Source organism: Xiphophorus couchianus, chromosome 4 (assembly GCF_001444195.1).
Source record: "Xiphophorus couchianus chromosome 4, X_couchianus-1.0, whole genome shotgun sequence".
Taxonomy (NCBI): Eukaryota; Metazoa; Chordata; class Actinopteri; order Cyprinodontiformes; family Poeciliidae; genus Xiphophorus; species Xiphophorus couchianus.
In genome coordinates, this window is record NC_040231.1 from 2,640,008 (window position 1) to 2,664,423 (window position 24,416).

General features: G+C 36.7%; 1 protein-coding gene across 50 annotated transcripts in view; it reads left to right on the forward strand.

The window, feature by feature from the left end:
• ppip5k1a (diphosphoinositol pentakisphosphate kinase 1a) overlaps positions 1 to 24,416 on the forward strand; it is a 62,969-nt gene that overhangs the window by 19,402 nt on the left and 19,151 nt on the right. For 7 of the 50 annotated variants that reach the window (XM_028015656.1, XM_028015658.1, XM_028015661.1 and 4 more), the window contains exons 17-36: positions 53 to 235; positions 2,321 to 2,462; positions 2,547 to 2,770; positions 3,693 to 3,820; positions 3,905 to 4,019; positions 4,113 to 4,220; positions 4,814 to 4,942; positions 5,012 to 5,152; positions 5,356 to 5,446; positions 7,764 to 7,889; positions 11,475 to 11,531; positions 12,919 to 12,981; positions 13,233 to 13,295; positions 13,536 to 13,622; positions 13,887 to 13,952; positions 14,187 to 14,243; positions 14,717 to 14,809; positions 14,916 to 14,990; positions 15,204 to 15,254; positions 15,508 to 15,585. In XM_028015656.1, coding sequence (XP_027871457.1) covers positions 53 to 235; positions 2,321 to 2,462; positions 2,547 to 2,770; positions 3,693 to 3,820; positions 3,905 to 4,019; positions 4,113 to 4,220; positions 4,814 to 4,942; positions 5,012 to 5,152; positions 5,356 to 5,446; positions 7,764 to 7,889; positions 11,475 to 11,531; positions 12,919 to 12,981; positions 13,233 to 13,295; positions 13,536 to 13,622; positions 13,887 to 13,952; positions 14,187 to 14,243; positions 14,717 to 14,809; positions 14,916 to 14,990; positions 15,204 to 15,254; positions 15,508 to 15,585 — 2,077 coding nt within the window. Of the gene's footprint in view, positions 1 to 52; positions 236 to 2,320; positions 2,463 to 2,546; positions 2,771 to 3,692; positions 3,821 to 3,904; positions 4,020 to 4,112; positions 4,221 to 4,813; positions 4,943 to 5,011; positions 5,153 to 5,355; positions 5,447 to 7,763; positions 7,890 to 11,474; positions 11,532 to 12,918; positions 12,982 to 13,232; positions 13,296 to 13,535; positions 13,623 to 13,886; positions 13,953 to 14,186; positions 14,244 to 14,716; positions 14,810 to 14,915; positions 14,991 to 15,203; positions 15,255 to 15,507; positions 15,587 to 16,782; positions 16,849 to 17,061; positions 17,140 to 17,386; positions 17,661 to 17,711; positions 17,787 to 18,849; positions 18,916 to 19,128; positions 19,207 to 19,453; positions 19,523 to 19,776; positions 19,855 to 20,914; positions 20,984 to 21,196; positions 21,275 to 21,521; positions 21,591 to 22,985; positions 23,052 to 23,264; positions 23,343 to 23,589; positions 23,659 to 24,416 lie in introns of those variants that run through there. The other 43 variants (XM_028015666.1, XM_028015667.1, XM_028015671.1 and 40 more) reach the window with 31 other exon arrangements.

Genomic DNA, 24,416 nt, shown 5'->3' on the forward strand with positions numbered 1-24,416 from the left:
GAAATAAAGACAGATTTTGTGTGTGTGTGTCGGTGTGTGTGTGTGTGAGCAGGGCCTGCTGGCTCTGGAGGGGGAGCTGACGCCCATCCTGGTGCAGATGGTGAAGAGCGCCAACATGAACGGGCTGCTGGACAACGACAGCGACTCGCTGAGCAGCTGCCAGCACCGCGTCAAGGCCCGGCTGCACGAGATCCTGCAGCGGGACCGCGAGTTCAACGACGAGGACTACGACCGGGTAACGAGTCAGACAACAAACTTCATCACACTAACAAGTAGGAACCCCTGACAGGCTGCATTCACGCTGGCTCTTTTGCCTTAAAGCGACCTGCATCAAGCCAGTCTGAACAACACAGATCGGACTTTTCCGAATGCGACCCACGCCACCTGGATAAACGATACGTAGCTGATCATTTCAAATTAGCCTGTGTCTGTACGGCCAGGTCGCATTCATCCGACCTGAACGTCATTGATGCTCAACAAACGTCACTATTCTGCGTCCTGATGAGAGCAAGCGGGAAGAAAAGCAACAATCATAGCGCACTATAATGAAGATTAAGTTTTTAATGAGCTAGCTCCGGTCATTAGCATCCATGTTTACTTCCGCAAACACGGAGCACTTCTTCTTCTTCTTCTTTATGGCGGTTGGCAAAACGCTGAGCATGCTCTCTGTGTGTGACGTTACTACGCCATCTACTGTGCATGCAGGACACTTTCAGGTCTTCTGCAGCGCGTACAGGAGATCACATATACGTAAGTTGTATATAGAAATGTGAACAGCCATACTGGAAAAAAAAAGTTGTTTTGTTTCACCTCTTTAAAACGAAGCATGTGCTTCTAAAGCAGACTACAGGTTCCAGCCACAACTCTGGGAAGAAAAGCAGGATTCAACACAGACACCCATTACAGTAAAGTTATTGTGTTTCCATGTAGATACATATTTTTCTTTTATTTATTTAACTTTGATTTAACCAGGGAGATTATGCGGCTGCCTGTCATTGCCCTTAAAGTTAGATTATTTAAGGAAAACCTGGTAACGACAAGCAGCAGCATAAAACAAACACTTACATGCAAATAACATCCACAAAATAACCTAAAATAAGTTTGAACACATAAATATATCTATTCAACTCAATTAGTATGTGATTTTTTTTTTTATTTCTATAAAAACATATTGCGATATTTATCATTACTGCAACCCATCACAATAGATAATGTGATATGAGTTTTATGCCATATTGTACATCCCTACTAATAAATGCGTTAAAGTTTCCAGCACTGGCTGAGGCTGTTTCTGTGGTTGCTGGTTAAAGAAAACACATTTTGTTTCCATGTTTCAAATCTAAACCGCGACAGCTCCTCCACCTCAGCTCGTTATTTTTAACTTGCCATGACTCCCACAAACATCATGGTTAAACCGAAGCTGAAACATTTCAACAGGGAAGTGGTCAGAGTGTGAAAAGAAGCCAGGAAGAACAACCATCACCAGAAAACGGATGCTTTCAGAGCAGAAACTATCCGAACACAGTTGACATGAAGTAGGCTGAACGAGATCAAAATCTAAAGAAAACGTTAAAAAGACTGACATTTACATTGTCCAGCTGCATGAAAAAAACACAAATATAAACTATTCAAGTTTATTTTATGGCTAAAGATACAATATATATATATATATATTTGTCTTCCTACATCCTTCCTTCCCCTTTTTCCTTCCTTCTTTTTTCCCTTCTTGTTGTTCATTGTTTCCTTTTCATCCTTCTTTATTTATATATCTTTCTTCCTTCCTACTTTCTTATTTTTCCTTCCTACTTTTTTATTCTTTCTTTCTTTCTTTGTATCCTTCCTGCCATTCTTCCTTTTTCCTTCCTTCTTATCCATCGTTCCTTTTTATTCGGCCCTTTTACCTACTTTTTTTTCTCTCCTTTCCTCTTATCTTTCATTTCTTCCTACATTTTTATCCGTCTTCCTTATCCTTCCTTGCTTCATTTTTATCCTTCCTTTGTCTCCTTCCTTCCTGCCTTCCTTACTTCCTTCTTACTCTTCACTCCCTCTTCGTGTCCCTCCTTCTTTGTGACTTCTATCCTTTCTGTAGTTCAGTTTGGGTTTAATTTTTTTCATATTTATAACTAAATGACATTGAACTCTGGAGAGTCCAGGAAATTCACATGAATCCTGTAAAAGAGGCCGTTTGGACGAAGTCGGACCTGAGCGTCTGTTGCTTTAAAAAACAGCAAACATGTCTGTTTAGTGAAGCGACATGTTTTGTTTTGTTTGTTTAGTGATACTCGTTGGTGACCCTGGTCTGTGTTTTGTTTTGTTACAGCTGGCCCCGACCTGCGCTACGTCTCTTTTGAATTCAATGAAAACAGTGAAGAACCCGGTGGCCACATGTGATGAGGTCTACACACTCATTCAGAGCCTCACCTCTCAGATCCGCACCAGAATGGAGAACCCAAACTCTTCCAGTACAGAAACATGAAATCGACCCTTCCTGACGTGTTTGGCTGCGTTTCTTCAGCTAGCAGGATGTTTTTCTCCTCTCCCTCCAGACCTGCAGCTCTACCACAGCGAGACTCTGGAGCTGATGCTGCAGCGCTGGAGCAAGCTGGAGAAGGATTTCCGCATGAAGAACGGCCGCTACGACATCAGCAAGATCCCCGACATCTACGACTGCGTGAAGTATGACGTCATTCACAACGCCACGCTCGGCCTGAAGGACACGCAGGAGCTGTTCCGGCTGTCGCGAGCGCTAGCCGACATCGTCATCCCGCAGGTTGGAGGACGACGAAGGAGCCTAGAGCTGCTTTTCTAATTAAATTATTTTATAATAATAAATAATTAGTAATATATGATGAACCCATCTGCGAATAGGTGGGGTCTATTTGCCGATGGGTTCAAAATGTGACAAATATTACAAAATGTTGTTTACTTTAAAGTTTTTCCACATTTTTACCAGTATTGTCAGTTGCTTATGTTCCTTATGCTTTTGATTAACAATATTTGAAATATTGGGCACACTTATGCTGACACACTAATAGCAGGGCTGATTCTTTGTTTAACATCTTTGCTAACTTTGAAAATATTTAGACCTCTTAGCTTCCCTTAAATTACTTTTTCTGAATAAATTCTAAAGCACTAATTTGTTTAGTAATATTTCGGTTGAATAAACTTTGTGGTTGAAGGTTTGTTTATCAACTGTTGACATTTGTCCAGCAGTTAGACATTTATATTCATGCTTTTAAATTGAAGTCTGCTTGTGTGCAGCAGTTCGGATCCTTTCTATATTTTCTAATAACTTTATTTCAAACAAGATATGTAAAAAGGTACAAAATAAACAAAAGAAGACAAGATATAATAAAACTATTTATTAGCATCATAAAACATTTAAATTGATGTATTTTGATAGAAATATATCAAGCACTAGCTTCTGCTGGCGTTGGTCTAGCGCTTTAGCGTTAGCAGAACTAATGTTTATGTTCAGTGCTTCAGGGTTAGTGCAGCTAACGTTTCAGCTAGCGGTTCCCACCACTGGTTATTTGTATATTTAATTAGGTTTTCTTTTGTTTGGATATGTTTTTAATCGGTGAGGAAGTGTAAATATTTACTAATGTGACCCATCACATTCTGGATGCGAAGCCCAGAAACGTTAATGAATTGAGCCACCTGAGTAGTTTATTTTTTGTGTGTTTTTGCAGGAGTACGGCATAAATAGAGCTGAGAAGCTGGACATAGCTTACGCTTACTGCCTCCCTCTGGTCAGGAAGATCCAGCTTGACCTGCAGAGGACGCACGGAGACGAGTTTGTCAACAAGCTTCATCCTCTGTAAGTTAAATTTTAATACAGAATAAATGTTTAACGGAGAGTAAACATAGGTAGCCATGTTTTATTTTTACTTCCTGTTTGCAGGTATTCTCGTGGCGTTTTGTCACCTGGCCGTCATGTCAGGACTCGGTTATATTTCACCAGTGAGAGCCACGTCCACTCCCTGCTCAGCATCTTCCGATACGGAAGCCTGCTCGACGTAAGCAAACAGTGATTCCTGCAGATTCTGGAGTGTTTTTATGAAAAGACGTGAAGATCAGGGTGATATTTTCTCCGTTTGCGTCTGAGACAGGAGGAGAAGGACCAGCAGTGGAAACGCGCCATGGATTACCTCAATGAGGTCGCCGAACTCAACTACATGACACAGATTGTCATCATGCTCTACGAAGACAACAATAAGGTGAGTTGCTGATGCTTTATGAGACAGATCATTGTAGAGCAAGGGTTTAAATGAGCTAATAAACAAACTACCGCTGTGTTAGATTAGCTAGCAGTGACAGCTAATCTACCACAGCGATCACTTATTAATTATCACAAAATAAACATCAAGCCTGAAAACAGAAAACTGTAATGGACTGAATATTCTGTTCTTTGTGTGGAAAATATTTGTAGGGATTTTTTTTTGGCTTTGAATCCTGATACACTAGTGGACCTGTTGTTAGTCAGTTGCTATGGCAACGGATCTGCATGCAGCATAGCCGACAGAGAGCGGGAAAAGTTAAGGTTACAAGTGGTTTTGAGTTTTTCCTCAAAGGTTTTTCCCTTTGCTGCACTGCACTAAGTTAATGATACCTTCAGCTGCAGGTTTCATTTTGTTCATGAAATTGCTCTCCTGTATCAGCAGCAAGAGTTAGAATCGTCTTTTTGCCCTCCAGCGTTGTGCGGGTGCGTGACATTTCCAGATGTAAACAATAACATGCAGCGTGTCTGTAACAAACAGATAAAAAACTTAATAATCAAGCATTAATTGTCTTAAACATGGTCTGCCTGAAGGACATTTCCTCTGAGGAGCGGTTCCACGTGGAGCTCCACTTCAGCCCCGGCGTTAAGGGCGTGGACGAGGACGAGCACGTGCCGCACGGATTCGGCTTCAGACCCGCCTCATCAGAGGTGACGCGACAGGTAAACACCGTGAAGTTTAAAAACGTCCCGATGTGGAGGACATCCAGGCTCCAGCTGTGTGTTCCTCAGAACGGGCAGAAGAAGGAGGAGCGCAGCAGTCTGGAGGACCTGACGCGAGACGAAACGGACCGCGCCGTTCCCGCGTCGGAGCCGATCACCATTCAGAAGCGGTCGCCGCTCATTCGCAATCACAAAACCGGATCAATGGAGGTGAGACTGAACCCAGGAAGGCGTGGAACCACCATTTTTAGTTCTAACCATTTTTAGTTTTATTTTTTAGTCCGTAAACAAAATCACATCTCATTCATTTGCTTTTGAGCAAAATTGGTTTATTCTGTGCAGTTGCAGCTTTTCCTCTATGGTTTGATGCCACTCCATCTCCCTAAGTCATCCTGCCCTCTGACCCCCTCCAGGTCCTCTCAGAAACCTCCTCCTCTAAAGTCGGCAACTACCGTCTCTTCTCCATCTCACGTCAGTCTCCAGAGATGAAACAAAGCGGCTTAGGTAGGTGAAGGAAAAAACATCAAACAAAAACAAGGCAACAAAAACCCCCACATTGTTGCTACGGCAACCGCACACATCATTAACCGGTCCCCTGTGGATTATGGTTTATGTTTGGAGGAGATGTAATAACATGGAGTGCAGGCTGTGCATTTCCTTAACATGACCTTTGAACTTTGACTGCAAGTTTAGAAAACGAAAATGAAGAAAGTAGAACTTCAAGCTGTTTCCTCTGTGGTTCAGATTTAACCTGAAATCAACAGGTACATCTTGATAAATTAGATTAACTTAAAAAAGTTTCAAATTCAGCAAAAATTTTATTTTATTTTCTAGATTAATTATAGTTATATTTTAAATGTTTGTTTAAATACTGAAATGAACACAGAATTCGCTTCAATAAGTTTCAAAACATTAATACTAGTGAAGCTTTGCTGCATCCAAGCGATTAAATTAAGGCTGGGGGATGTTATGTAAAAATAATTTTTCTTTTCATACCAGTTCCAATTTTAAGGTTGTTCTTTCTTGTGACAAAGTATTTTCAAAAAGTGGCTTTTATTTCAATTTTCCCTCCTGCTAGTTGTATGGTGCAGTATAAGGGTCATGCTATGAGTATTTTTGTTTAATTATGAGAATATTGTTCCATTACCCGACTAAAGGTGCAATTTTACCAGAAAGTCGTCTGAAAATTACAAGGAAAAAGTTGTTTTATGAAAAAAGCTTCTAGTTGTTGAGATCTAACATGTCCAGCTAATTTCTTCAAATTATTCAGTTGTTTGCTCAGCCACCCCAGCCTTAATATAAGTAGAAAGTTGAGTGGAAGGAAAAGCTGTGATAGAAAAATCCAGGTTGCTTTATGTTTGTGATGATTTGGGTTTCCATCCAGGAATTGGCACCAACCTGACAGAACTTTTCATCGGTACTCTAATTTTTTGAGATGCACCTGTTCAGAACTTTGATTTGTCTTTTTGGGAGGAAATGCCACAGTTTGAGTTTACAGTTCTTTCGAATCACTTCTTAATGTTTATCTGTACTTTTGTGGATCATTTTGGTGTCTTTCTAATCAGAACCATCAGAACTTTTCTGCCCTCCCTCCACTGCAGTCTGAGCTGCCTGAAGCATCGCAGATAAATATTCACAGATAAATATTCACAGATAAATATCCTTCATACTGGCTCTTTCCACTGTAGTTTTTTCCTTCTCTGCCCTCTGTTTGCATGGTGATGCTAATTCTGACACATTCAAATGATAAGGGGAAAATATGATGATAGCAATTTTTTAAATTGAAGGTTTTTTTACAAAGGGAAGGTTTGGTAAATTAAAACTTGAACTGGTCTTAGAGGTTTAAAAATGAAGTGAATACAAGGTGAGAAGATCACGTTGCAAATAAATCAGAAACGCTTTTGATAAACACTCGTTATTCTTCTGAGTGAGCCGAACGGCCGGCTATCGGATGCAGACACCAACCAAGCCACCCTGCTGGAGCCAATGGGAGAATCCAACTGCAGTAACCACCGCTCAACCCAAAGAGGGCAGCACTGAGACGGTTTTAAACAAAATATTGCAGAATTAAGAAAAATTTACAGGAAAATTTTACAATTTGCAGAAATGGCACCCTTAGGAATGATTTAGACAGTTTATCCTCTCAAACTGAACCGGACTTTGTAGTCAAACGGACTGGAATTAGATTAAAGCGGCTTAAACAGGGCTGCTGGGAATGAACCTCTCTGATCTACCAAAGCTTTCTGGAAACAAATGTAGGTAAAACCAGCTGACCAAATGTGCAGGTGCTCCACTTGGGCTGTAGGGGACGGGCTGGGGTTGCTAGGTAACAGGCTGGGGTTGCTAGGTAGCGGGGCATTGCCTGGCAATTCATGGTGTTACATTAAGAAAGATTTTGAGACTGCTAATTTTCCAGAAACCAAAAAAACATTAAATTATCATTAAAGAAATGTCTGGGTGGGTTTTTAAGCGCTTGTATTGTTTTTACAAACAGTGGAAACCAAAATGGAAGTAAAAAGACGTCCAAAATGTTAATTTTGCAGAATAGATTCTTTTTAATTTAATTCAAAATGGCATAAAAAGTGTTCAATTTGACTTGAAACATGCAGATACTGTGGTTCTGAAAGTTTTTGTATTAATATCTAAGGTTCTTCTGTTGTATTTGCTTCATTTGAAGATCTAATGAGGACCAAATTCATCCTAGACAGTTTAAAAACCTCCAGTCTTTGTTTCTGCTTGTCAGTTTGTGTCTCTGTCTGTCTCCTGCTGATGAGCCGTTTGAGTAACAGCATGTTTATGTTCCGGTCACTAACCCTCGCAGGCTCTCAGTGCGCCGGACTCTTCAGCACCACCGTCCTCGGTGGCTCCTCTAGCGCCCCTAACCTGCAGGACTACGCACGTGCACACCGCAAAAAATACTCCACCACCAGTCTGTCCTACAAAGACGGTATGTGTCTGAGACCGCCGTGCTTCCTCACCAACCTGCACAGAGGCCAGCAGTAGATCAGACACACAAGGCCCGGCTCGCAAAAATACGCCACACAGTTCATCATTAGAGCAGGAAGTAACCATCCACTGGGTCACGTGTGATGGACTCCCATACATGTTCATCACTTTCATTCATTTTTTGTTTTGTGGTAGAAAGTTTCAATTCATTTTCATTCTCGTCACCATTTTGCCCTCATCACCTTTTTTCCCCCTCGCTGACTGAGTTAGAAATCGAGTAATGCTTTACAGGATGATGTGTGAAAAAGACTGACATGACATTTTCATAAACGTGACATAACCGCTGTCATCAACATGGAGGAGTCTTCATGAATGTTGTCATGAAGTGTCATTCGGTAATTAATGACACCTAAGTGTCATTATTACCCAAATTTAAGAAAAGATTATGGCACCACAAACAAAAATAATGACACCTCAGTGTAATGATGACACAAAATAATGACAAATGTTTGTGCAGCAAAAATGTTGCTTTGTCCTGCTTTTGCTTTGAAGATATTAGGTGAAAGGGTCAACCAGCCTCCCACATAGTCCAAATTTTGTTTGTGCTACATTTGTGCAGTAAAAATTTTAATTTGTTCTGCTATCTTTTTAAATATATCAATAAAAAAGTTTCCAGAGGTCATCAGAGGTCAACCACTCCCCCAACTCATGTTTACAAAGTCTAACAAAACTGGTATCAAACCCTTTGACCTTTAAACTTTCTTTAATATCTTCAAGCTGCACAAATATAGCACAAACGTTCAATACCAATTTTGTTAGGTTTGAGGAAGGTGGGGGTTGGTTGACCTATCATGACCTCTGGAAACGTTTATTAATCTCTTTAAAATGATAGTGGCGCAACCAAAACTTTTGCTGCACAAACCATCACAAGTGTCTGACACCAACTTTATTTGATTTGTGTAAAGTGGGGGGCATGGTTGACCTTTCATGACCTCTGGAAACATTAATATATTTAAATGATAGTGGCACAAACAAAATATTTTACTGCACAAACATTTTACACTAATTTTGTTAGATTTGGGTGACAAGGGGGGCCCGGTTAACTTCTTCAAACTTTTATAAATATCTTAACAGCAAAAGCAACACAAGTAAGAATTTCTGCTGTACAAATGTAGTTGAGTCGATTGACGGCAATTTTGTTTGATTTTGTAATTATGAATGAGCAGAGGATTGGTTGACCTCTGCTGACCTCTGGAAGTTGCAGTAAAAATGTGGATTAAAATGGGATTATTTACCAAATGACACTTCATGACAACCGTCATTAACATTCATAAAAGCTCCTTCATGCTCATGACTGGTGAAGCCACAGTTTTTATGTTTTATGCACACTCCTTCAAATAAAGTGCTGCCCAGTAAATGTGAGGCTGGTTGATAGGTTTGACGTTTTCCTTGTAGTTGCACAGTGATATTTACAGCTGAGTCCACAGTTTTTTGTCAAAATGTAGGCTAATTTATTTATCCTCCTGGAGCTGCATGAAGCTGCATCGGTGAGCTTTCATTCGTCATTTCATCCTCATGTTGTCTCTCAGGTCTCTGCAGTCAGGCTGGGCGATATGGCAGGAACATTACAGCTGCACAATATTCACAGCGTCTCTAAAAAGTATTCACACCCTTGCATGTTTTTTCCTTTTTTATAGCTCATAAAAATCCTGATCAATAAAATATTGAAAAAATACAAAACAAAAAGCACATTTAATCTCAAAGTGAAATCGGATTAATACAAAATAATGACAATTAAGTAAAAATATGTATTAAAAATAATAAATTCCATAAAGTCTGTTGGAAATCAGTCGGTCTCATCTGTACTCTGCAGTTTTCCTCCATTCTTCCTGCTAAGCTCTGACAGGTCTGGGCTTTGACTAGACCACTCCAGAACCTCCATTTTGCTGTGTTCAAAAATCTCTGTGTAGCTTTAGCTGGAAAATAAATGTCCTCGGAATCCGTAGTTCTCAGTATTCTAGGATTTTCCTTGATTCTGCGGCTGAGAAGCTTCCCCACAGCATGATGCTACCCCTACCGTGCTTCACTGTCTTGCCTGATGGCCAGAAAGCTCAATTTTGATGTCATCAGACCAAATAACTTTATTCCTCTTAACCACAGTCTTCCCATGTGCCTTTTGGCAGTCTCTAATCAATCCATGATCTGAGTTTTCTTCAACAGTGGATTCTAATTGCCACTCCGTCGATATTTTGTAGAAATCAACCTTAGATGATTTTTTCTAACCTTTTACTATTAGAAAAGTCAAATCTTGTTGATCATAAGTGACTTTAACAGCAATAGAAGGGTAAAACATTCAAAAAGGTGAATACTCTTTATAGACACTGTATTTATTGCCACCATGAGAGTTCAAATTTTAAAAACAACCCGCAGTCATAAAACCAAAATTCCTGTTTCTTCTGTTCTGCATACTGTGCATGCACTTTGGAAGCATATTTGCATGACTTCAGATTCAGACTCTGCAGCTTTTTACCCTCTTTTTGCGGGTGATGATGAAAATATTTAATTCATTGGTTTAGATGGGACTATGGCATTGAAAATAAATTGGATTATTTGAGGGTTGTGTTTTTTTTTTTTTAATCTTCTGGAGGAGTTAAAGTTTGGCACAACTGATATTTAGCAGATTCAGGAATACCTCCGTACTTTGCAGCAGGAGCTGCGTTTCCATTGAACTACAAATTGGGATTATGAAAATAAATTTGCCTAATGGAAACGCAATAAACTCAAAAAAAATAAAAATAAAAATTGCACTGAGATGTGTTTTTAGTATCCATGCTAGTTTATTTTGCACAACTGCAATGGAGACACTTTTTTCCACATGATCAACAACCGGAAGTTACTACTGGCAGAAATAACAAAGACGACGACAGGAAGTGTTTGGATACAGCCTGTTTTTTATTGTCTTATTGCATGAACAAAATTTTTTACAGGTGATTTTAATTGTGTCTCTTATTTAATGGAAACACTGGATTTCGAAATTGTATTTTTTTTGACGTCAGCAGAATATTGACAAATTTTTGCACACCTTTCTAATGGAAACACAGCTATTGAAGCATCGTTTGTGATTAGGGACTTTCCATTTAACTTGAGGGTGTGTGTGTGTGTGTGTGTGTGTGTGTGTGTGTGTGTGTGTGTGTGTGTGTGTGCGCGCAGATATCCAACCAGGTAGCTTTGGAAAACTGGTTATTTTTTTCAAGCTAAAATATCCAAATTCAGGTGCAAGTCAAACTAATGTGAATTTATTGTCCACAGTGGGTTGATAAGGTCTCAGATGTCAGTTATTTTGAATCTTCATCTGTTCTGCTATTCATTTTAAATGTCTTTAAAATATTCAACATTTGAGTCCCATTTGATGTTGTGAAAATGACAGTAGGCATTTATCTATTGTGATTAGCCTTGATTTTCATTCACTCATTCCTATGTAAATATGTCAATATTTACTGAGAATTATGCTATATATTGATATTTTGTGCAGATTTATATACACGATATACAGCATTTTAATATCTCTTTGTTTTTTAACTAATAGAGCAAATTAGAAGAGATGAGGCCAGGAGAATTGAGAGGGGAAGGAAACAGGGAGCAGGTGAGAAAGTTGCCAGGTTGAGCTTGATTTTCATTCGTTCCTGTGTACTCATCTCAATATTTACTGAGAGTGATGAGGTCCGAGCAGTGAAAGCGCTGCAAAGGCCTGGTGGATCTTATTTATTATTCTTTTCAGCCAGAGTTTGCAGATTTGGTGCCTAAACATTTTCAAAAAAATTTCAAAATATTGTTGAAATTGTCCCATTAAAGGTTTTTAATGGAGTCCATGCTGAGCTGAGATAGGCCAAGCCATACATCGCAGATATCTGAGGCCTTGTACGTAGGTAGATCCTCCCAGAATAGGAAAAAACTCGCTTGGATGTATGTCCTAAAATGTACAGAGAGGTGGCCATTTTGGGTCAAAGGGCAAATTTGGCCATTTTTCACATTTATACACCTCAAGCTTTAACGAACTCCTCCGGATTTTAAGCTATCTGGTTCATTTTCACTCAGCATGCAGTTTAGTCATGGGGGATTAAAAGTTATCAAAATGTTGAGTTTTTTAGCATGCTTAGGGGGGGTGGCTAAGTGGCAAAATCAAACAAAATGCTATAACTTTCATATAGAAATACTGATTTGCACCAAACTTGGTATGAGGCATCCATGTTGGATGACCAACAATAATATGTGGTCATATGGTGACATCATCAAAGCCAAGCCCCCTCAAAACAGGAAGTTGTTTTTTTTTCTTGGAAAGCTCCATCTCTGACCGTCTTGACCTAATCAGGATGTTCTCGTGTCAAAAGACGGATAACAAGTTGGTCTCACTTTTTTAAAGCACAAAGAGTTTTTGCTGTGAGGTATGGCTGTGGCGAAGTCAGAGGGCACGACATTGCCGTACTTTTGGCTCTAACTTTCACCGATATGAGCTGAGCTGCACCAAACTGACTACGATTGGTCCTAATCCAGTCCAGTATTTGGTGGCCGTGGCCTAATCTCGCCACAGCGCCCCCTAGAAACCTATAAAGCCAAGCTTTGACTGACAATCATGAAATTTGTTGCATATGTGTATCATGGCAAGACCAACCAAAAAGTCTCCTGGAGCCATGTCCCAAACCAGACAGGAAGTCGGCCATTTTGAATCAAAGCTGCCATTTGTCTCTTTCACACGTATTTGAGCGAACTCCTACACCTTTTGACATGCAGACTTCTGAATCACTCAGATCAGTCTTTAGATGCGTTCTGTGTGTAAAGTTGAAAACGTCTGCTCATTTGCACAGAGTAGTGCAGGCATAAATTATAATCTGCCAAAATGATAGATTATCTGACGGCTTTCAGATTTTTCCATAATTTAAAATCAAAACGGTCAAACAAGCAAAATAATCTATTAATGTAACCCCTGAGATTTATATATATACACTTTATTTTAATATTGTTTTGTTTTTAAGCAATAGAACAAAAGAGAAGAGATCAGGTCAGGAGGATTGACAGAGGAAAGAAACTTGACTCAGGTGAGAAAGCTGTCAGGTGATTTAATACCACAAAATGATTATCAAGTCAGGAGATTTTTTAGTCTGATTTTAAATTAACTTTAATTCATGCAACTTGCAACACTCAGCTCAATTTTTTTAACTTGATTTTCACTCATTCTTATGTATTCATCTCAATATTTGCTGAGAATAATTCTATCTATTGATGTTATGCATAGATTTATACGTATATGCACACTTTATTTTGATAGGTTTTTTGTTTGTTTTTTAAGTATCAGAACTCAGTAAAAGAGAGGCGGCCAAGAAAAGAGAGAAGGATAAAAAAGAGGAATTAGGTGAGGAAGTTGCCAGGTGATTTAAGGTCACAAAGTTATTATCAATTCAGGACATTTCCCTAATGTGACTTTAAATTAACTTTAATTCTACTTGTCACTTTCAGCTTAATTTTTTGAGCTTGATTTTCACTCATTCCTGTGTAATATTCTTATTATTTGCTGAGAATAATTTTATTTATTGATATTATGCATAATTTATAAATACACGCTGTATTTTGATATTTTTTGTTTTCTAACTAGTAGAGCTCAGTAAAAGAGAGGTGGCCAAAAAAAGTGAGAAACGAGAAAAACGTTGGAAAAGTGAGACAGATAAAACAGAGGAATCAGGTGAGAAAGCTGCCAGATGGTTTGAGTTGAGGTCCCAAAATGATTTTCATGTCAGGAGATTTCCTTAATGTGATTTTAAATAAAATCTAATTCATGTAACGTCTCACATTCAGCTGAATTTGTTTAGCTTGATTTTTACTCATTCTTGCGTAATAATCTCAATATTTATTGTGAATAAGGCTATATGTATTGTGCATTGATTTATATATATTTATATACATATATATGTACTTTATTTTCATATTTTTGTTTTCTAACTAATAGAATACAGTGGAAAAGAGGAGGCCAAGAAACGTGAGAAAAGAGAGAGGGATAAAAAAGAGGAATCAGGTGAGAAAGTTGTCAGGTGATTTAAGGCCACAAAGTGATTATCAGTTCAGAATGTTTCTTTAGTATGATTTCAAATGAACTTTTCATAAGCTTGTCACAATCAGCTCAATTTTTTAAACTTAATTTTCACTCATTTGGATGTAATAATCTCAATATTCATTGAGAATAAGGCTATATAGTTATATTATTTATAGATTTATATATAAGCACTTCATTTTTTTGTTTAACTAACAGAACTCGGTAAAAGAGAGGTCGTCAAGAAACGTGAGAGAAGTAAAACAGAGGAATCGGGTGAGAAAGATGCCAGGTGGTTTCAGTTGAGACAACAAAATGATTATTGAATCAGGAGATTTCCTTAATGTGATTTTAAATTAATTTTAATTAATGTATCTTGTTACACTCAATTTCTTTGAGCTTTATTTTAATTTATTATGTAAAAATCTCCATGTTTATTAGGAATAAGACTATTCTTATGCACAATATGTATATGTTCATATTGTGCATAGTTTTTCACATATAGAATATAGAATAGAATAGAAGTACTTTATTCATCCCAGCAGGGAAATTACTTCACAGTTACAGCATAGAGACAAGACACAATAACAACTACCACTGAGTAGTAGTTGTAGATAAAATAAAATATAAAATGCTATAAATTGTAAAAATATAAAATGCTGTTAATATAAAAAGCAACTTAGAGCAGTCCTTGCAAAGATTCAAAAAAATATGCACCTTATTTTGTATTTTTGTTTTTTAACTACTAGAACAGAGTGGAAAAGAGGAGAGTAAGAAAAGTGAGAAACGTGAAAAACGTGAGAAAAGAGAGAAAAGTGAGGAGGAAAAAAAAGAGGGATCAGGTGAGAAAGTTGCCAGGTGGTTTGAGAATAAGGCTCTATATTTATATCAGTTATAGATTTATATAAATGCAGTTTATTTTGATATTTTTTGTTTTCTAACTAATAGAACTCAGTAAAAGAGATGTGGCCAAGAAAAGTGAGAAACATGAGAAAAGTGAGACAGATAAAGCAGAGGAACCAGGTGAGAAAGTTGCCAGGTTGTTTCAGTTGAGACAACAAAATGATTTCCATGTCAGGAAATTTCCTGAATGTGATTTTAAATTAATTATAATTCAACTTGTCACATTCAGCTCGATTGTTTTAACTTGATTTAAACTCACTCCGATACATTGATTTCAATATTTACTCAGTATAAGGCTTTATGTTGATATTTTTTTCGTTTTCTAACTAATAGAACAGAGTGGAAAAGAGGAAACTAAGAAAAGTGAGAAAACAAAGGAACCAGGTGAGAAAGTTGCCAGGTTGTTTCAGTTGAGGCAACAAAATGATTATCGAATCATGAGATTTCCTAATGTGATTTTAAATTAATTTTAATTCATGTAACTTATCACACTCAGCTCAATTTCAATTTTTTGAGCTTGATTTTCACTCATTAGTATGTAATCATCTTAATATTTGCTGAGAATAATACTTTCTGTTGCTGTTATTCACAGATTTATAAATACACTGTATTTTGATATATTTTGTTTTCTAACTAGTACAACTAGGGAAAAGAGAGGTGGCCAAGAAAAGTGAGAAACGTCAAAAAATTGAGGAGGATAAAAAAGAGGAACCAGGTGAGAAAGTTGCCAGGTTGTTTGTTTTGAGGTCACAAAATGATTTTCATGTCAGGACATTTCCTGAATGTGATTTTAAATGAACTTTAATTCATGTAACTTGTCATATTCAGCCAACCCGGCTCCAGACGAGGTTAGCAGGGGTGCATCGGCTTATTTTGGCGGGGCGGGGTAAACAAGGTTTTACTATAATATAAATACATAAACAAACCTGTATGTAATCTTTAAGATAAAATCACCATGTTTATTAGTACATAATAAATAATAAGGATGTAAACATTGACATGTATAAAATGTTGAGTATTTTGTTCACATTTGCATAAGCATTAGCTCATACAATGCAAAAATCTAAGGATGTAATGTTTCCTATCTCAGAAGTTTATTTCTTTAAATGCAAAATCAATCTACTTAGCAATAATAATAATAATCAAGTAAAAGACAATAGTACAGAGCAGTAAAACTACTCATGTAAGTACCTGTTTCCCCCTAAAAGTTACTCAAGTGAATGTAACCTGTACTACCCACTTTGAACATGGACAACATCAGTAGCCTGTACTTGTTAACAAGCTTAATGTGACATATTGGCTTTAGCTAGACATCATTAAGCTAACATTACCTGCTGCACCCAACAGCTTTAATCAACTCACTCGGTTAGTTTGGGGAAAAAACTGCAAAGTTCTTTGCGTTTTGCTGGTTTGCTGACATGATTGTAGCGCACAGCTGTGCATCTCTGCACAGCAGCAGCAGGTCTCCTTCGCTGCTGCCCGGGTCTAAACCCGGCGCAATCTTCTCAGCGCTCATGTTGCATTGAAAGGCGGGTCGGAAAAACAGCTTACGACGTGTTAACAACGATGAAACAGTTGTAACGGCAGAAAAAAGTGACAGAAGGGGAAGTGCAGAAGCCTCTACTGCATCAAATCAAGATAGGAATATTATAAAGTTGGCCACTCTGAGGTAAAAAATAAAAACCATCCTCCGGTCCGGGGGGACACGCTGACTCTGTGGGTGGGCAGTGCCCCCCCAATGCCCACCCATGTCGCTGGGCCTGCATTCAGCACAATTTTTTTAACTTGATTTTCCCTCATACTTATACAATAATCTCAATATTTATTGAGAGTAAGACTATAAATTCATATTGTGTAGATGTATTTATATATTTACATTTTATTTTGATATTTTTTGTTTTCTAACTAATAGAACAGAGTGGAAAAGAGGAGGCCAAGAAAAGTGAGAAAAGAGAGAGGGATAAAACAGAGGAACCAGGTGAGAAAGTTGTCAGGTTCAGAATATTTGTTTAATATGATTTTAAATTAACTTTTATTAAACTTGTCACTTTCAGCTCAATTTTTTGATCTCAATTTTCACTCATGCCTATGTAATCATCTCAATATTTATTGGGAATAAGGCTTTATATTTATATCATTTATAGATTTTTATAAATGCAGTTTATTTTAATATTTTTTGTTTTCTAACTAGTAGAACTCAGTAAAAGAGATGTGGCCAAGAAAAGTGAGAAACATGAGAAAAGTGAGACAGATAAAGCAGAGGAACCAGGTGAGAAAGTTGCCAGGTTGTTTCAGTTGAGGCAACAAAATGATTTTCATGTCAGGAAATTTCCTTAATGTGATTTTAAATTAATTATAATTCAACTTGTCACATTCAGCTCGATTGTCTTAACTTGATTTTAACTCACTCCGATACATTGATTTCAATTTTTACTCAGTATAAGGCTTTATGTTGATATTGTGCATAGATTTATGTGTATACATTCTTTCTGTTGATATTTTTATTTTCTATCTAGTAGAACAGAGTGGAAAAGAGGAAACTAAGAAAAGTGAGAAAATTGAGGAAGATAAAAAAGAGGAACCAGGTGAGAAAGTTGCCAGGTTGTTTCAGTTGAGGCAACAAAATGATTATCGAATCATGAGATTTCCTAATGTGATTTTAAATTAATTTTAATTCATGTAACTTATCACACTCAGCTCAATTTCAATTTTTTGAGCTTGATTTTCACTCATTAGTATGTAATCATCTTAATATTTGCTGAGAATAATACTTTCTGTTGCTGTTATTCACAGATTTATAAATACACTGTATTTTGATATATTTTGTTTTCTAACTAGTAGAACTCAGTAAAAGAGATGTGGCCAAGAAAAGTGAGAAACATGAGAAAAGTGAGACAGATAAAACAGAGGAACCAGGTGAGAAAGTTGCCAGGTTGTTTCAGTTCAGGCAACAAAATGATTTTCATGTCAGGACATTTCCTGAATGTGATTTTAAATGAACTTTAATTCATGTAACTTGTCACATTCACCATGTACATAATAAATAATAAGGATGTAAACATTGACATGTATAAAATGTTGAGTATTTTGTTCACATTTGCATAAACATTAGCTCATACGATGCAAAAATCTAAGGATCTAATGTTTCCTATCTCAGAAGTTTATTTCTTTAAATGCAAAATCAATCTACTTAGCAATAATAATAATAATCAAGTAAAAGACAATAGTACAGAGCAGTAAAACTACTCATGTAAGTACCTGTTTCCCCCTAAAAGTTACTCAAGTGAATGTAACCTGTACTACCCACTTTGAACATGGACAACATCAGTAGCCTGTACTTGTTAACAAGCTTAATGTGACATATTGGCTTTAGCTAGACATCATTAAGCTAACATTACCTGCTGCACCCAACAGCTTTAATCAACTCACTCGGTTAGTTTGGGGAAAAAACTGCAAAGTTCTTTGCGTTTTGCTGGTTTGCTGACATGATTGTAGCGCACAGCTGTGCATCTCTGCACAGCAGCAGCAGGTCTCCTTCGCTGCTGCCCGGGTCTAAACCCGGCGCAATCTTCTCAGCGCTCATGTTGCATTGAAAGGCGGGTTGGAAAAACAGCTTACGACGTGTTAACAACGATGAAACAGTTGTAACGGCAGAAAAAAGTGACAGAAGGGGAAGTGCAGAAGCCTCTACTGCATCAAATCAAGATAGGAATATTATAAAGTTGGCCACTCTGAGGTAAAAAATAAAAACCATCCTCCGGTCCGGGGGGACACGCTGACTCTGTGGGTGGGCAGTGCCCCCCCAATGCCCACCCATGTCGCTGGGCCTGCATTCAGCACAATTTTTTTAACTTGATTTTCCCTCATACTTATACAATAATCTCAATATTTATTGAGAGTAAGACTATAAATTCATATTGTGTAGATGTATTTATATATTTACATTTTATTTTGATATTTTTTGTTTTCTAACTAATAGAACAGAGTGGAAAAGAGGAGGCCAAGAAAAGTGAGAAAAGAGAGAGGGATAAAACAGAGGAACCAGGTGAGAAAGTTGTCAGGTTCAGAATATTTGTTTAATATGATTTTAAATTAACTTTTATTAAACTTGTCACTTTCAGCTCAATTTGTTGATCTCAATTTTCACTCATGCCTATGTAATCATCTCAATATTTATTGGGAATAAGGCTTTATATTTATATCATTTATAGATTTTTATAAATGCAGTTTATTTTAATATTTTTTGTTTTCTAACTAGTAGAACTCAGTAAAAGAGATGTGGCCAAGAAAAGTGAGAAACATGAGAAAAGTGAGACAGATAAAGCAGAGGAACCAGGTGAGAAAGTTGCCAGGTTGTTTCAGTTGAGGCAACAAAATGATTTTCATGTCAGGAAATTTCCTTAATGTGATTTTAAATTAATTATAATTCAACTTGTCACATTCAGCTCGATTGTCTTAACTTGATTTTAACTCACTCCGATACATTGATTTCAATTTTTACTCAGTATAAGGCTTTATGTTGATATTGTGCATAGATTTATGTGTATACACTTTTTCTGTTGATATTTTTATTTTCTATCTAGTAGAACAGAGTGGAAAAGAGGAAACTAAGAAAAGTGAGAAAATTGAGGAAGATAAAAAAGAGGAACCAGGTGAGAAAGTTGCCAGGTTGTTTCAGTTGAGGCAACAAAATGATTATCGAATCATGAGATTTCCTAATGTGATTTTAAATTAATTTTAATTCATGTAACTTATCACACTCAGCTCAATTTCAATTTTTTGAGCTTGATTTTCACTCATTAGTATGTAATCATCTTAATATTTGCTGAGAATAATACTTTCTGTTGCTGTTATTCACAGATTTATAAATACACTGTATTTTTGATATATTTTGTTTTCTAACTAGTAGAACTCAGTAAAAGAGAGGTGGCCAAGAAAAGTGAGAAACATGAGAAAAGTGAGACAGATAAAACAGAGGAACCAGGTGAGAAAGTTGCCAGGTTGTTTCAGTTCAGGCAACAAAATGATTTTCATGTCAGGACATTTCCTGAATGTGATTTTAAATGAACTTTAATTCATGTAACTTGTCACATTCACCATGTACATAATAAATAATAAGGATGTAAACATTGACATGTATAAAATGTTGAGTATTTTGTTCACATTTGCATAAACATTAGCTCATACGATGCAAAAATCTAAGGATCTAATGTTTCCTATCTCAGAAGTTTATTTCTTTAAATGCAAAATCAATCTACTTAGCAATAATAATAATAATCAAGTAAAAGACAATAGTACAGAGCAGTAAAACTACTCATGTAAGTACCTGTTTCCCCCTAAAAGTTACTCAAGTGAATGTAACCTGTACTACCCACTTTGAACATGGACAACATCAGTAGCCTGTACTTGTTAACAAGCTTAATGTGACATATTGGCTTTAGCTAGACATCATTAAGCTAACATTACCTGCTGCACCCAACAGCTTTAATCAACTCACTCGGTTAGTTTGGGGAAAAAACTGCAAAGTTCTTTGCGTTTTGCTGGTTTGCTGACATGATTGTAGCGCACAGCTGTGCATCTCTGCACAGCAGCAGCAGGTCTCCTTCGCTGCTGCCCGGGTCTAAACCCGGCGCAATCTTCTCAGCGCTCATGTTGCATTGAAAGGCGGGTCGGAAAAACAGCTTACGACGTGTTAACAACGATGAAACAGTTGTAACGGCAGAAAAAAGTGACAGAAGGGGAAGTGCAGAAGCCTCTACTGCATCAAATCAAGATAGGAATATTATAAAGTTGGCCACTCTGAGGTAAAAAATAAAAACCATCCTCCGGTCCGGGGGGACACGCTGACTCTGTGGGTGGGCAGTGACCCCCCAATGCCCACCCATGTCGCTGGGCCTGCATTCAGCACAATTTTTTTAACTTGATTTTCCCTCATACTTATACAATAATCTCAATATTTATTGAGAGTAAGACTATAAATTCATATTGTGTAGATGTATTTATATATTTACATTTTATTTTGATATTTTTTGTTTTCTAACTAATAGAACAGAGTGGAAAAGAGGAGGCCAAGAAAAGTGAGAAAAGAGAGAGGGATAAAACAGAGGAACCAGGTGAGAAAGTTGTCAGGTTCAGAATATTTGTTTAATATGATTTTAAATTAACTTTTATTAAACTTGTCACTTTCAGCTCAATTTTTTGATCTCAATTTTCACTCATGCCTATGTAATCATCTCAATATTTATTGGGAATAAGGCTTTATATTTATATCATTTATAGATTTATATAAATGCAGTTTATTTTAATATTTTTTGTTTTCTAACTAGTAGAACTCAGTAAAAGAGATGTGGCCAAGAAAAGTGAGAAACATGAGAAAAGTGAGACAGATAAAGCAGAGGAACCAGGTGAGAAAGTTGCCAGGTTGTTTCAGTTGAGGCAACAAAATGATTTTCATGTCAGGAAATTTCCTTAATGTGATTTTAAATTAATTATAATTCAACTTGTCACATTCAGCTCGATTGTTTTAACTTGATTTTAACTCACTCCGATACATTGATTTCAATTTTTACTCAGTATAAGGCTTTATGTTGATATTGTGCATAGATTTATGTGTATACACTCTTTCTGTTGATATTTTTATTTTCTATCTAGTAGAACAGAGTGGAAAAGAGGAAACTAAGAAAAGTGAGAAAATTGAGGAAGATAAAAAAGAGGAACCAGGTGAGAAAGTTGCCAGGTTGTTTCAGTTGAGGCAACAAAATGATTATCGAATCATGAGATTTCCTAATGTGATTTTAAATTAATTTTAATTCATGTAACTTATCACACTCAGCTCAATTTCAATTTTTTGAGCTTGATTTTCACTCATTAGTATGTAATCATCTTAATATTTGCTGAGAATAATACTTTCTGTTGCTGTTATTCACAGATTTATAAATACACTGTATTTTTGATATATTTTGTTTTCTAACTAGTAGAACTCAGTAAAAGAGATGTGGCCAAGAAAAGTGAGAAACATGAGAAAAGTGAGACAGATAAAACAGAGGAACCAGGTGAGAAAGTTGCCAGGTTGTGTCAGTTCAGGCAACAAAATGATTTTCATGTCAGGACATTTCCTGAATGTGATTTTAAATGAACTTTAATTCATGTAACTTGTCACATTCACCATGTACATAATAAATAATAAGGATGTAAACATTGACATGTATAAAATGTTGAGTATTTTGTTCACATTTGCATAAACATTAGCTCATACGATGCAAAAATCTAAGGATCTAATGTTTCCTATCTCAGAAGTTTATTTCTTTAAATGCAAAATCAATCTACTTAGCAATAATAATAATAATCAAGTAAAAGACAATAGTACAGAGCAGTAAAACTACTCATGTAAGTACCTGTTTCCCCCTAAAAGTTACTCAAGTGAATGTAACCTGTACTACCCACTTTGAACATGGACAACATCAGTAGCCTGTACTTGTTAACAAGCTTAATGTGACATATTGGCTTTAGCTAGACATCATTAAGCTAACATTACCTGCTGCACCCAACAGCTTTAATCAACTCACTCGGTTAGTTTGGGGAAAAAACTGCAAAGTTCTTTGCGTTTTGCTGGTTTGCTGACATGATTGTAGCGCACAGCTGTGCATCTCTGCACAGCAGCAGCAGGTCTCCTTCGCTGCTGCCCGGGTCTAAACCCGGCGCAATCTTCTCAGCGCTCATGTTGCATTGAAAGGCGGGTCGGAAAAACAGCTTACGACGTGTTAACAACGATGAAACAGTTGTAACGGCAGAAAAAAGTGACAGAAGGGGAAGTGCAGAAGCCTCTACTGCATCAAATCAAGATAGGAATATTATAAAGTTGGCCACTCTGAGGTAAAAAATAAAAACCATCCTCCGGTCCGGGGGGACACGCTGACTCTGTGGGTGGGCAGTGCCCCCCCAATGCCCACCCATGTCGCTGGGCCTGCATTCAGCACAATTTTTTTAACTTGATTTTCCCTCATACTTATACAATAATCTCAATATTTATTGAGAGTAAGACCATAAATTCATATTGTGTAGATGTATTTATATATTTACATTTTATTTTGATATTTTTTGTTTTCTAACTAATAGAACAGAGTGGAAAAGAGGAGGCCAAGAAAAGTGAGAAAAGAGAGAGGGATAAAACAGAGGAACCAGGTGAGAAAGTTGTCAGGTTCAGAATATTTGTTTAATATGATTTTAAATTAACTTTTATTAAACTTGTCACTTTCAGCTCAATTTGTTGATCTCAATTTTCACTCATGCCTATGTAATCATCTCAATATTTATTGGGAATAAGGCTTTATATTTATATCATTTATAGATTTTTATAAATGCAGTTTATTTTAATATTTTTTGTTTTCTAACTAGTAGAACTCAGTAAAAGAGATGTGGCCAAGAAAAGTGAGAAACATGAGAAAAGTGAGACAGATAAAGCAGAGGAACCAGGTGAGAAAGTTGCCAGGTTGTTTCAGTTGAGGCAACAAAATGATTTTCATGTCAGGAAATTTCCTTAATGTGATTTTAAATTAATTATAATTCAACTTGTCACATTCAGCTCGATTGTCTTAACTTGATTTTAACTCACTCCGATACATTGATTTCAATTTTTACTCAGTATAAGGCTTTATGTTGATATTGTGCATAGATTTATGTGTATACACTTTTTCTGTTGATATTTTTATTTTCTATCTAGTAGAACAGAGTGGAAAAGAGGAAACTAAGAAAAGTGAGAAAATTGAGGAAGATAAAAAAGAGGAACCAGGTGAGAAAGTTGCCAGGTTGTTTCAGTTGAGGCAACAAAATGATTATCGAATCATGAGATTTCCTAATGTGATTTTAAATTAATTTTAATTCATGTAACTTATCACACTCAGCTCAATTTCAATTTTTTGAGCTTGATTTTCACTCATTAGTATGTAATCATCTTAATATTTGCTGAGAATAATACTTTCTGTTGCTGTTATTCACAGATTTATAAATACACTGTATTTTTGATATATTTTGTTTTCTAACTAGTAGAACTCAGTAAAAGAGATGTGGCCAAGAAAAGTGAGAAACATGAGAAAAGTGAGACAGATAAAACAGAGGAACCAGGTGAGAAAGTTGCCAGGTTGTTTCAGTTCAGGCAACAAAATGATTTTCATGTCAGGACATTTCCTGAATGTGATTTTAAATGAACTTTAATTCATGTAACTTGTCACATTCACCATGTACATAATAAATAATAAGGATGTAAACATTGACATGTATAAAATGTTGAGTATTTTGTTCACATTTGCATAAACATTAGCTCATACGATGCAAAAATCTAAGGATCTAATGTTTCCTATCTCAGAAGTTTATTTCTTTAAATGCAAAATCAATCTACTTAGCAATAATAATAATAATCAAGTAAAAGACAATAGTACAGAGCAGTAAAACTACTCATGTAAGTACCTGTTTCCCCCTAAAAGTTACTCAAGTGAATGTAACCTGTACTACCCACTTTGAACATGGACAACATCAGTAGCCTGTACTTGT